This window comes from Balaenoptera ricei, chromosome 10 (assembly GCF_028023285.1).
Source record: "Balaenoptera ricei isolate mBalRic1 chromosome 10, mBalRic1.hap2, whole genome shotgun sequence".
NCBI classification, from domain to species: Eukaryota; Metazoa; Chordata; class Mammalia; order Artiodactyla; family Balaenopteridae; genus Balaenoptera; species Balaenoptera ricei.
This window is the reverse complement of record NC_082648.1, coordinates 9,436,820-9,450,908: the sequence shown is the minus strand read 5'-3', so window position 1 is coordinate 9,450,908 and position 14,089 is coordinate 9,436,820. Positions and strand designations below refer to the sequence as shown.

At 45.0% G+C, this 14,089-nt stretch overlaps 1 protein-coding gene across 6 annotated transcripts in view; it reads right to left on the bottom strand.

Annotated features, from left to right (window-relative positions):
- The window catches only part of ETV6 (ETS variant transcription factor 6), a 280,275-nt gene that overhangs the window by 32,358 nt on the left and 233,828 nt on the right, over positions 1–14,089 (bottom strand). For all 6 annotated transcript variants that reach the window (XM_059935312.1, XM_059935316.1, XM_059935311.1 and 3 more), the window contains one exon: positions 3,620–3,754. In XM_059935312.1, coding sequence (XP_059791295.1) covers positions 3,620–3,754 — 135 coding nt within the window. The remainder of the gene's footprint in view (positions 1–3,619; positions 3,755–14,089) is intronic.

Here is a 14,089-nt window from a genome sequence, read left to right as displayed (position 1 = left end):
TTTTCTGAGCATCACCAGACAGGACACTGCTGTACTTTTGTGGATTTTAGTTGCCTACGACCCTGAAAGCAGAGGATGTGTCTTATTCATCTTCATATCACCCAGGGAGACTCAGTCCTTAGGATTTAAGAGCTCCAAGATCTGATACCATTTGGTGGTATTTCCTGTCTTATAACTGGGGTTACTAAGGCCCAGAGAAATGAGAAACTGAGCCCTTATGACTGTTCTGGCAGAAGAGAGGATTAGAAGCTGGTTTCCTGATGTCCAGATCCCACTCTTTAAGACATTTAATCTAAGATGACCATGTGTCCCCGTTTGTCAGGGATGGTCCTGGTTGATGCCTATTGTCCTAGCTCACTTACTAGAGTCCCATTTCGCTAGCATAAGTGTCTGGGTATGGATGAAAAGTTATAAGGTTATTGTAATTATATAATATTGCCTTCCCCTCCCATAACTAAGTAAGGGAAGAGTAGAAATACTGGTTCTCCTAGACCTAGGTGGTAATCTGAGTACTGTTTCACCCAAGGCATGACACACTTTTAGAGATAATGAATGTTTACAAAATAAAGGGTTTGAATTAGTATGATCACCCTTCTCTCCCATCAGAGCCTGGAAGGGAGCCTCTGAGCTAACAATGACCTCCAAGCTGCTGGCACTGCCACGTGGCTGCCAGTACGGAAGGTGAGGTTTCAATGTAATGCACTCATAGGGGATATTTGCAGGCAACTGTTGCTGGATTACACAAGATATGTTTGTCCTGTGATATAAATTCCCATTGTGAAATTATGAATGTTTGAATTGGTCAAGTCGGTGGCAGTGATGAGGTGAAGTCACGGGGCGCTGAATGAAGCTTTGTGTTTGTACGTCACTCTGCACGCCTCCCTGTGCCAGCCTGTTGAGGGGCTGAGTGGGCCCTCTCTGGAATGGCCCATTCTCCTTCCATTCTGAGCTCTGGGCCGAGTCAAGAGTGATATACTCTTACATTGTACTGTATCCCCAGTTAGGTAGCATAAATCACTGGGGGTGTAATACTGGACGTTTATGATTTCACTTAACAAACTTTTTTTTTCCCCCCAGGATCAGAGCTCTCTGTATATTAACAAATGCCCATATTAATGTGTTACCATTCACGATATAACCGTATTGATCCTAGAGATAATTCATGTTAAGCTGTAAATATATTCTTTTTGATGGAGGAGAAGGGAAAGGTGGTTGGAGGTGGGGACCTCATACTGACCCATCCACCTCTCTAGTTGGTCCCTTAGTCACCAAAGGCAGCCATCTATCTGGAGGTCTGCAGGCCAGCAGCCTCTTCATATCACCTCCGTGCCCGGCACAGCTCTTCTCACGTGATCCCACCTGACAAAGACCCACGCTCCCTTCTGTGTGCCCACCTGCTCACGCGAGAGCAGGCAGAGGAGCAAGGGCGCGTAGCAGGATGGTGCTTTCTGGCTGACAGCTTGAAGGGACCGTCTCTGAGAACGTGCTACTTTTAAGAGCAGGTCTGAAGCAGAGCTACCTGATCCACAGGGTGATGCAGCCCTTGACCTTGGCCTCATTCGCTCCATCCTTTTACCTACTGAGCTCACCATGGCCAACAACGCTGCACTTGAGAGCGCAGCTCTTTAGGGGGTTTGTGGTGGCGCGTGCATATTTTCTCGGTGGGAGGGGTCTCTGAGAGCGGCCTGCGTTTTCTGCTGAGTCGCTCCGGCCCACGAGGACAACAACAGACACACCTACTTAGGAGTCAGATCAGGCCAAGGGGCGAGAAGGAAGGAGTTGTCATGAGATGAGACCATCAGCCTCCCATCACAGCTGAGGATAAACGGGGAGACAGAAATTCCAAATGGGATTTTTTTTCTTTTTTAAATAATGAGAAAAAGAGAGAGGGTGAAAAACAAAACAAAACAAAACAGTCCATCACACACCTTTTGTATGTGAAGAGGCAGGCTAGGCAATCTAATTCCTGCCCTAATCCTAAAGCTTCAGTAAACCCACCTCCTCTTCTCTGGAGTAGCTGTTGGCTATTACGCAAATAGGAAACGCACAGGGCAGGAAGGGTTAAAGAACGGAGAAACCGAACTGGGGTGGGGGGCAGCTGCTAAATTCAGCAGAGGTAAAGCTAGAGGAAGACGGGATGAGAGGCACAGGTGGGGAGACTGCAAGAAGCGCTCGCTTACTCTCCATCACGGAGGCAAGGGGACCTGCTGTGAGATGCTGGGCACCGGGAGGAGATGCCCGTCGTCAGGTACCTGAAGCCAGGCCCTGCACTGTGACGTGTTGATTAGGGAAACACATAACGTCTCATTTTAAAATCTGCCAACAACAAAACAGAAATAGTCCTGCTCTGGGGGACGTTCAATCAGTTGAAGGAAATGCCCCTGAAAAAACCCCCAGGAGTGTAGGCCCCTCATAATCTGGTCTGAAGGACAAGTTTAAAAGAATTACGTTGTGTCCCCAGTCTGGGCAGGAGGACGTGGACGAAATGCTCCCCAGAGGCACGGTGCATCGCTGTTCAACAGAACAGGGAGCAAAGTCAGATTCTTATACCCTATTTCTGTACCCAAACACCTGCTGTGGAACTCTGCCCGGGGCCACAATTCGATTCTGGTCTTCTGCTGTGCTTTCTACCACCGCTTTGATTAGGACCACTGTAACTCACCAGCGTGCTTGGCACACCTGAACTAAGCACTCACAGTGAGCACATTGCAGGACACTGCCTCCGGTGCACGAATACTAGACCTCCTTGGTGCCCCGCAGAGTTCACAGGGTTTGGGTCTCTTTTCTTCCTCCAGCTTCGGTTACTCTCTGCTCAAAAATCTTCACTCCCCACTGTTTTCCTCCACAGCCCGGAAATCAAAGTCCTCCACGTCCTGATTCTAATCTTATCTCCTTGGACTAGTTCTGCAACAGCAAAATGTGGATCATTGTTTGTTTGGTTTTTTGTTTGTTTGGTTTTGAATTTTTGGTTGCACCCCATGGCATGTGGGACCTTAGTTCCCCTACCAGGGCTCGAACCCACGCCCCCTGCATTGGAAGGTGGAGTCTTAACCACTGGACCGCCGGGGAAGTCCCTGTTGATCACTGTTGAAGTAGGGGGAGGGGATGGATCACAGGGCTTTAGTTAGTTTATTCTATTTGGGGTCTGTTTGAAATTTTTCATAATCAAAGGTAGGGGGAAAAGAAAGGTAAGCTCTATAACCCAAGTCATGGGTTACTCTCTATTCCAAGGACTCCCTCCATCCTGGGTCCTCCTGGGACGTTCTCCACTTCATTCCTGCTTATCAGACCTTCACAGAACCCTACAGACACACATCCTTCCTGAAGCTGAGCCTGCTGCCTGTACTGGCTGTAATCTCCCCTTTCACTGTCTCTTTACAGTTATAATTACTCTTTGATACTTACACGTGTATCTATCCCATTTCCTCTCCTAGATTGTGAGTGGCACGATCTTATTCATCTCAGCATTTCCCCCAGGGTCTCAAACAAAATCAGTACCCAACAAATGCTTGTTGAATGAAAAATGAATCACATGAATAAGAACGACTTATCAAAGGAACAGTGGAACCTCTGGGATTTGGCTATGTCTCAGGCAAGGAGAGAGAAGCCTCCTGGGTACCTTCTTCGTGGTTCTGATGCAGGATGACTTCCGGCTGCGTGTGTATCGAGTTTCCGGGGTGGAAGAACGGTGAGAAAAGAATCCGAGGTTTCCTCTGCTTCAGAATATGTTGAAGGAGTTCATAGAGCACATCACCTGGATAGAAAAAGGAAAGAAAAATAGGGAAATGGGAGTGTTTTGTTCAACAACTATTTGCTGAGCTTTGACTTTGCGCCTGGCACTGTCCTAAGGACACAATGGTGAGGAAGACAGGTCTGCCACCTATCCACGTGGAGCTTATAGGGGACAGGATGTGGCACTGAAACTCAGGTCAGAGCCATGCAAGTTTTTTTGAACTTTTTTGAACATGAAAGTCATATACAAAAAAAAGTATAAAAAATGCAAGAAGATAGAAAGAAACAAAACTCACCTATAATCCTATCCCTAAGAGATACAAGCCTGTTAATACTATCTATGGTATTATATGGTTATAGAATTAGAATCAGGCTTATCATAGTTTAGTATCTCTTTTTCCCTCCACATTATTTAACTGCTTTAGTAGCTGCATTACAACAGCCTGTCACAGGGATGTACCAGACTTTATTAGAAACTTAAATTGTCCCAATTTATTGCTACTATTTTTATAAAAAACATCCTTTTCACATCTGTCTTTATTTGCATTTCAGGTTATTCAAAGAAGAATTACAAAGTCATTAAGGATGAAAAGTTTTAATGTTTCAATGACAACTCATGGATTCTTCATAGAAATCTTTCCAATAGAGAAAAACATGCCTTCCTGATCTACCCCAATCCCAGGCAGGAAAAGAATAAACGTGAAAAAGAAATTCACAAGTCCGGTCAGAGGTGCTAACTATTAAAGATACCCTATAAGGAACTGGCATGTTCTGGGATGCTTCCCTCTAAAAATACACACAGGCATTGCTCCAAGGTTCCACAATCTCTAGAAAATCATCTTTAGATGTCAGCACCTCGCAGAGGATGGTAGGGGCTGGTCTGAACTGGGGGCCTTCTGTTCTATTTGGTATTTGAAGTGTCCACTGAGTTGTTAATTAGCAAAAAAAAGCTGTCATGGTCTTGTCCCTCCCCTGTGACTTAGATCCAAGTTAAAAAATGCAGGTGGGCGCCTCAAAACCCCTTAGGGGTGGGTGATTAATCTTTAAAATACCACAGGCTTTTCTAACTGTCCCCCACGCCCTTCCACATACAGATATGCAGTCAGCAATTGTACCAAAGAGTGGGCTTTTGTCTCTAATTTTAGCCACTTTTAACAGATACTTTAATTAACAACTTAATTTAACTGCATATTTTGGGCTATTGCTAAATTATTTTTTTTTCCTCTTCAACTCAGCCTGGATCTGAGAAACACTCCAAATGAATTCCTTTGTTTCTGCAAACTTCTGCACCTTTTCTATTGGTACCAAATAAAGTTCCACAATACCCCGTCCTAAGTGATTCCTGAGATGCCCTGGTGTCTTTCCTTTGATTCTGTTCCTTCCTCTACCTTTGAATTTTGGTCATTATTAATATAACTTACTGCCACTGTTTACTACTGTGATCAAATAGAGCAAAAAGACTTCTGAGAACTGAAGACCCCATGTCACTTGGGTATTTCCTTTTAGTGAAACGGGCGGGGAGCCTCAGAGGTGCTCTGAACCAGACTTAAAAACGTCCTGTGTAAGGCAGAGCCGTGACACATGACTGCCTGTGGAGCTGGGAAGGCTTTGGAGCTCATCTGATTCAGATCCAGTAGTCATGGTGACGCTGTCTCTGACAAGACGAGGATACAGAGCCTGAAATACAGTCCTATTTTAATGATTCATATTTTAATCGCTTACAAAAATAAGTCCCTAATCAACATTTTGTGTCTTGGTTTAGTGTAAATGTCTTCCTGAACTTTTCCGAATTTACACGGCCTCACAACGCTGGGTTCTATCCTGTGGGTTTGAGCAAATGCCTTATACTGGTAGTAGCTGAAGAGGAAAACGAAAACACTGAAAAAAAAAATGTGTTCCTGATGATACTAACAAAAAATGGTCAGTTATTAGCGTACCCACTTTGGAAGGGGAGGCCAGGAAATACAGACGTAGCGTGTGTGCGGGTGTTGGACTCTGCTGGTTTGGACGCGGGCTGGTGTGAGGGGAGGGCCCCGGCGACCAGGGTTGGAGCGCCAGCTCCTCTGCATCAGGCGACCTTGAGCAGGTCCCTGAACTTCTCTGCGAAATGCAAACACCTCCCTCAGAAGAGGATGTCGTGAAGCAGGGCCTGGTGCACGTCACACGTGGTCCCTCCCTGGAGGTCACTCGGGGGGCTGGAGGAGCTCTGGGTATGGTGGCTGGAGAGCCGGCAGGCCACTTTCTTTTCCGTTTCCATTTCTCTACGTGCACAGAGAAAGCGAGGCGACTAAGTGGATGCCCTCTGCCTTCTCCAGGCCTCAGCTCCTCACCTGGAAAATGGCGATATCAGCAGTATCTACCTCCCAGGGTGCCTGTGCGGACCGGAGGAGGTAAGCGTGTGATAAGCTCATCACAGCATCGGGCAGTGAGAACTCAGCAAACACCAGCTGTTGTGTGACCACCGCTGTTCCTGCTATTATTATGGACATCATTCAAGTGGTTTAGGACAGACCCGTAGACCCCGAGGGAGGTGTCAGGAGAACAAAGGAAGAGCGTCTGGGTCATGGTCAGTGTTACGTTCCCCCTTCAGCAAGGGCAAGGTGAAGTGAGCCCATTCCCCCTCTGGGCTAAGCCTGCAGCGGGGCTGACGTGTGCTCTGCCCCATACGCGCCCAGGCCTTCTGCACTGCTTCCCCCAAGCCTCTCGTCCCAAAGCGGGCAAAGGGAGCCCAGCGGAGAAGGCTCCTGTCTGAGCGAGCGGGAGAGAGCTGGAGTGGGGCCGGCCAGGCAGATCTCTGCCAGTTCCTTAACACAACCACGAGACCTAGTAAGGTAACGCTCGTAAGTGCCACCTGTGATAGCTGGCTAATGGGTGGGAGCCTGGGCCCAAGGTCCTGGGCCAAGAAAAAACTTAATTCTAAGACTGCAGAGTTTGGCCACAATTGGACCAGTCCATCCACAGACATGTTTCCGCGGCAACTAGGAGCTCAGTTGCGGAATGTGGCTGGCTTAGCACAAACGCATCGCAACTCTGGGGTAAAAACCAACCCACCGTGCGTGCCATGTGTGTATGATTGGCAGGAATAGTGTGTGCCTGGTAACGGCTTGGAATCTTAGACTTAGAGAGGATTCTATAGGTTTCCTAGATGGACTCAAACTTGTGATCAGTAAAAGTCCCCTGCCTCCTCTTCCCCTGCCAAGAAGTAGCTTTGGCTGAGTACTTCTGTGATGGGTAGCCGGCCACAACATAAGCAAACCATTTCTGGACAGCTCTAGTTGACAGAAAGTTCTTCTGTTGAGTTGGAACCTGGCCTCCTCTGCAATCTCAGGTACCTCGGGGTTCTTAGTTTTGGTTTCTGGAGCAGCACAGAACATGTGTCCCATCTACAACAGTTTCCTAAATAAATAAAGATGCTTCCCCCCGCCCCTCCATCCTCTTCCATCTCCACTGGCCCCTGATTCCTCCGATACCCAGTCAGTTTTCTTGCTACATTCTTAAAATCTTCTTATACACAGGAGATCACATCTCAAAAGTGATCTTAACAAAAAGATCTCTGGAATAAAGAACAGATTTAAAAAGAAGTTACATTTATTTGCCTGCTGTATAAACAGCATGAGCCATAGCACTATATATCTAACTAAGCTAATGACCACTGGCCTGAATTTAAAGGCACTGTTCAAAAAACTCTTGGCCTGTTCGACTCTTGATAAATCTTCTCTGTCTTCCCAGAAAAGAAATAACTAGTACTAACCATAAAAGATGCTCCTATTGTACTAAGCAATGAAACCAAGGCTATTGTTTAAGGGATAACAGCTTTTGTTGGTTTCTCCATATATCTTCAGGCATACACACATGGTTCATGCACCCATAGGCACGTGCACAAGTGGATTTGCCTCGAAGCTAGTGAATTTCAGGGGCCTTTATTTGTATGGTCCCATGAAAGGAAACCTAGAACTATGTGCCCTCAAATTATAAATTTCAGGTACCAAACACCCTAGATATACGCCTAGGTGCACGCACGGACACACACACACACAAGAGAAACCCGCAAACTAAACACACATACAATTTTGTATCAGTGATCCTGATGTTAAAAGCCAGGCAACTACTTCAAGAATCCTAAATTCTATTATTTTATTTGCAATTTGTTTAAAATGAACAGTAGCGAGAGTGAATAAAACTGCTGCAAGTTGCCTTATCAAAGACTAGTGTCCGAAGATGGAGAACATAAAGATGCTGTTTAGGGGGTTAAATGTATCTAAGTTTCTTTACTTTTTTTTTTTTTTGAACATCTTTATTGGGGTATAATTGCTTTACAATGGTGTGTTAGTTTCTGCTTTAAAACAAAGTTTCTTTACTTTCAGAAGAAAGAGCTTGGGCTCTGGAGCAGGGAAGTCCCAGGTTTGAATCCTGGTTCCTCTATTCAACAGCTGCGTGCCCTGAGGCAAACTACTTTTCTCTTTGAGCCTTAGTTCAAGGCTTAGTTAAATATACTTTTGTCTCAAATGAGAAAAATGTCCAGACTCGGCAGGGCTGTTAAGAGGATTAAATGAGATAATGTGAACAAGCGCCAGCCACACGTCTGCCCTCCTGTGCGCTCAGGAGATGGTACCCCTTGTGATTATGATAATTATTAACAGATGTGTCTCCAAAAAATCTGGAAACTATTTGCTCTGCTTCAACACTTTTGTCTTTAAAGGACATGCGTAAGTTTCATAAAGTCACATTCACAAGAATGGAATTTTTTTCCAGTTGACATCATTTCATACAGATATTTCTAGTTCATGGTTTCTTCCTCTTTCCTTCTAGTTCACAGTTTACCTTCAACTTCTTTCTATAGGGTTCTTTCCTTCAGCATTTAAGCAGCTTCAAGCGTTTCCTGTCTTCTACACACGCGCACACACACACACGCACACACCCATCTTCCCCTCCAGGTGCTGCTCCTGATTCTCTCCTCCCATCGCAGCCAAACTCCCTGAGGGGCTGCCCAACTCCGTTATCACCACACCCTCTCCGTCCACCCCTCAGGGCCCTTCAGTCTCCACTCCCTCTCTCCAAAGCGCTCTTGCTGAGGTCACCTCCCTGTCATCAAACCCAAAGGGCAATGGTACTTGGGGACTTGCTGCCTCTTGGCAACATCACCACCACTAGCCACTGCCCCCCCCCCCCTTAGAACACCCCTCGGCTTCAGACATTCCTCCGTCTCCTGGTTTTCTGCTCTCCCTCCTTCCCCAACCTTAAAGGCTCCCAGATCTCTCATCGTCTTTCTCCCTGGGTCGTCTCATCCCCTCCCATGGCTGCAATCAGCTTGTCTACGCTAAATCTACTCCAGCCAGACCTATCTCCTCAACTTCAGAACCTTCACTTACCTCCTACACATGTCCTCTTGCATGTCACCCGGGCACCGCGCATCTTATGTGTTCAACATAAACGCCTTTACAACCCATGTGGTGTTTCCTAGTGCAGTAAACGCCCAGCTGATTGGGCCAGAAACTCGGCACTCATCCTTAACGCCTCTCTCCCTCTTATACAACATCTGATCGGTCACCAAGACTTATAGACTCTGCCTTCTAAATACTGCTTGAATCACCCCCTTTTCTCTGCTGGCCCATCTCAGTTTAAGTCACCGCCGTTGCGCCTACCTGCCAGCCAAGTCGACGGCCCTACATCCTACTTCTCACCTCTGTACTTCATTATGCCAATCTCTGCTTCAGACCCTGAATGGCTTCTACCTGTCTTTAAAATAACATGTAAAGTGCTGAACATGATCTGCAAGGCCTTGTATGATCTACTGAAGAAATAATAAGTGACTCAATGAATGGCCGTAAAGCTACAGTGTATTCCTCTATATTTATATTCTCCACATTTATTTTAGCAAGTCTCCTATTCGGGGTGGCTTGGGCATTTCCAGTTTTTACCATTATAAATAGAATTGCTAAGGGCATTTTTTTTATCCCTCTATTGGATTGTTTCCTTCAAATATTTTCCTAAAACGGTGTTATCAGTGAAAGCGTATGATTAGTTTTCAAGTTCTTATTATACACTGCTTGTTCTGCAGAAGGCTGGGACCAGTGCAGAGTGTCATCTTCAAGACTACCCAGAGCCCCTCCCCCAGGCGTTTCACATCGTTTAACTTCTTGGGTTCAGTAGGTTTAAAGCAGAATCGTCACATTATTGAAAATTTGCATTTTTCTGGTGATGATTTACTATGTACACCTCCTCCTACGAAGATGATCTAAAGTAACACATTCTTACATTTGCAAACTGTTCTCTTTTCTCTTTCTCTCTCTTCCGTTTTTATTCAGAGATTTTAGTTTCCTTCTGACCAATTCTTTAAAAAACAAATAAATAAATGAAAGCATGCGCAGTGTGGGAGGGATACTTTTCAGATTTGTCAGAAAACTCTCTCTGCTGGTCCTCTCTGCCTGTGATAGTTTCAAAATGAAGTCCGAGGCCTCGGTTCCTTCAGTTTCATCATAAATTCCACAGTGAAAACACCAACGCAGACACAGGCCTGGGGGATCCCACTGGTGGCCTAACAAACATTCCCCATCATGGGATGGCTTGGGTTTCCAACTCTGCTCTATCTTAGTTTCCAAGCATTCCATTCAATCCATTTTTGTAGGCTGCTTGAATTACAAACATTTTAATTTAATGCGGAGTGCCTTCTGTGACCGTAAAAATAAACTTACTCTTTTACTTAGGAAGAAATATGTGAAATTCAGTTGATATCTATGTCTTGGACACAGAGATCCTGGGGAAAAAAAGGGAGCAGGCTGTGGGAAAATTTGAATATTATATTTAAGAGGAGAATAAATCACTTAGAAAAGAAATCTAGTAAGACAACTGCCTTTACCTGGATACAGAATATAAGGTAAGATAAAGCAAAGAATAAGCTTGTGAGAAAATACAAATACCGTGACACAAGTATGCACTGTTAATTAAAGGACATGTTGTATGTTTTACATGTTAAAATATGACTCCGTACGGCAGAAAGATCAGTTATCACCACCATTTCACTGATGGGGTAACCTCAGTGCTAAGAAATTCAGTGACTTGCCTGTAATTGACTTATCTAAGCATTTCTCTGATGGGTAATACACATATTTTTGGCTTGTTTTGCTCAAAGACACAGCAAAGGAAGAAAGAAGCCACTCTGGGTGTCTTCAGTCAAGGGTCATGTCTGCTGGAACTCCCACACTTCAGGGCTAACATTCCCCTGTGACCCACGCCCTCAGACCCTGTGACTTGAGTCTAAAACAGCCAGTTGATTCAGCTACTCAATTCAGCCAACCACCCACCATTGCTTAATAGAGATTAATAGGCAAGTTGGTTTCCAAGGAACTGTATGTAGATAAAGACCGGTATTTTCAGTTTAAAGAAATTTCAAAGAAATTTTACTATATTTGAAGATCACAAGCAAAGCATATTTCCAAAGTCAAAGGTTCTGGTGGGTTGGAGAGGTTTGTAACATCACACCCCAGTATGGTAAAAACTGATTTACTTAGTAAAACCCCAATTCACTTCTTGCTGAATTGACTTGAAGGAACTTTGAAAATATGTTTGCTTTGCTTTTCGGTTTTTTTTTTTTTTTTAGCATTGATAGAAAGTCTAACATGAATTAAATTAAAACTTTCTGTTCATTTAAATAATGGATACATAAATACGTTCCACCTGAATAACTCTAAATAAAAGTTAGTATCAGTGCTAACTTGTCTGTTCCGTCTTATTAATATGTTTTCACAGTCTCAAAGTGGTCAAGAAACACATTAGAGTTATTCATTGTAAGACATTCATTGAATTCATAAAATTCAATAAAATTCCTTTGAATTTAAATCATCACAGACCATTTAATATGGTAACTACCTAGTCGCTCAAGGACTAGGTAAAATTACCCTGTCCGGGTGACATTTTATAAAGCTGAGATTCCTTTACATTTTTTCCTTAACTTTGAGAATGTCATAAATACGACATCCTGTTGTATCCTCTGATTGAGAGATTATTTCAAAAAATAGATCCCATTTATATTCAACCTTGACAGCTTCTGTTTGGAGATGATATTTTGAAGTACATTCTAGTACATTCCCTATTTTATTCTAGTGGTTGAAAAGGGAGGACCTTTGTCCTGGAGGTGGACAGGGTAAATGTAGTTTGTTAAATTGGTCAAAGAATGCGGAGTTCAGAGAGGCTACCGTATTTGACTTAAGGTACCTCCATAGTTCAAGTAATTATAATTCATTGAGCTCCCGTTCTCTCCTCTCTACATTTGGAATGAGTAGTGTCAAGGAATGTTATTTCCAAACACAGAAAGCAGAAGTCTGGGTGAGGCCAGGCAGGAAACGTGGCTGGGAGGAAGCTATAAACATCCATTGATGGTGATGGGCCGGCCACCAGGTACTTTTGCTTCATTCTAGCAGCCCCATGACTAGTGAGAAGCTGCTGCTTTGTCGTAGGCAGCAAAAAAGATCCAAGGAAAGACAGGAAAAAACTGGGTGAAGTCTAGGTTTTACAAGGTATACAGGTCGAAGGAGACCAAGGTCTTGAATATTTATTTACTGCCTGTAGGTGGGAAGTTGTAATGTTTACTGGAAGCTTAACACTTTCAGTGGTTGAAGTTGGGTTGACCTGTTCAGAGTTGAAGGGAGTTTAGGATCCCCTTGCTGAAAATCCCATTTTATGGATGAGGAAAATAAGGGCAAATGAGGTGATGTGATCTGCGGAAGAGCCACGTGTAAAACCTGGGCCTCACGCATCTACACCAAATGCAAAAGCAAAGCCCGTGTCAGAAGAAGCAGTACCAAATGTTATACCTGAGAGAGAAGCAAGGTTTTCTATTTATACCTTGTCTCTGTCTAAGGAGAATGTGAGCAGGTATATCACGCCCTCATCACCCTGCTGGCTGGCTACTTCATGGGAGGGGTCTTCTCAACTCCTACTTAGTTCTGTCTTCCAATCCCTCTGACAATTCTCCCCTGTTTGTGATAAGTTTTCTTATAGCCCCTACTGGCAGGTATCACCTTGATATTCTGTCCATGGCTTTCTGGTTGATGCCTTAATTAAATTACCTATGGCGTAAATTTATCTTTATTCTCAGCTTGATGTCATGGGGATGATACTCAAAATGATTATCCCCAGCTTGGCCTGGTTCCTGCCTCAGATTCTTCAGAACAGGACGCATCTTCCTGGACGTCCTGGCATCGCTTGGCCAAAATGCCGGAAGTATTATTATTTTGGCGTCACTGATCCTATTCTGGACTTCAGCATCTTGCATGAGGACCGTAGCAATAGCACTGTATCTAGCTCCCCTGCTTTTAGCGACCCAATAAATCCACCCTATGCACTGATGGCTAATGTCTATACCAAAGGGAGAGCTCCAATCATATCATTCTCCTGATCAAAACCTTTCAGTGGTTTCCCATTACCTGCAAAATAACATCCAATCTCCTTAACCTGGGCTTTAAGATACTCTCAGGTTGGGTCATAACTCAACCAATATTTATTGAGTGCTGACTGAATGCTGTGCTAGATGTGGAGACATGGCAGCTTAACAGGACACAGCCCTGTCCAAACTGAACTCTCTACTCTGGGAGAGGATACGGAATAGAAAACAATCACGTGTAACACAGTGTGTGACTCGGGTGTGTGTGTGTGTGTGTGTGTGTGTGTGTGTGTGTGTCAGGGGCCATGACAGAATTAGGAAATGCTCTGAGATAAAAGAGGACCAGCACGTCACCCAGACTGAGGCGGGGAGAGGTGGAGGAAAGGAAGGTGGGGTGGAATCAGGGATGCAGGGATGGGAGCCAGGGAAAGCATTCCTGGAGAAAGTAGCAGAACTTGAAACATGAAGAGGCAAGCAGACAAGCGAGGGGGGCGGTGATGAGTGGCGATGAACAGTGTCTAGCTCATGTGGCCTCCTCTCTGAGTTCCTCCTCCACACAAACTGGCCTCAACACCTTTCCTTACCTACCTCTTGCTCACCTTTCAAAGCTTTCAAAGTCCGGCTCCACTACCACACCACTGAGCCCCATTGGACAACCCAACTGGAAATCGTCTCTCTATCCCTCAAGTCCTTCAGCCCAAACTTCTGTCCTCTGGTGTGGAGCTGCCCAGGGAACACTCACGGAATGAATTTCTACTGTCCCCTCCTAACCGTGGCTACGGCACCACGTCCCGACTATCGCACCAGCCTTATGCTGCCTCTTCCATCCGTAGGGGGGCTTCCTCACCGCCACCCAAACACACTAAGTTAATGCTGCTCCAGTGACCCACCCACTCAGTTCCATCCTTCACGTCCCAGATCAGCTTCACTCCTGCTTTCTTGAGACCCACCCGACTCTGCTCTCTCCTTCCCCAGCTC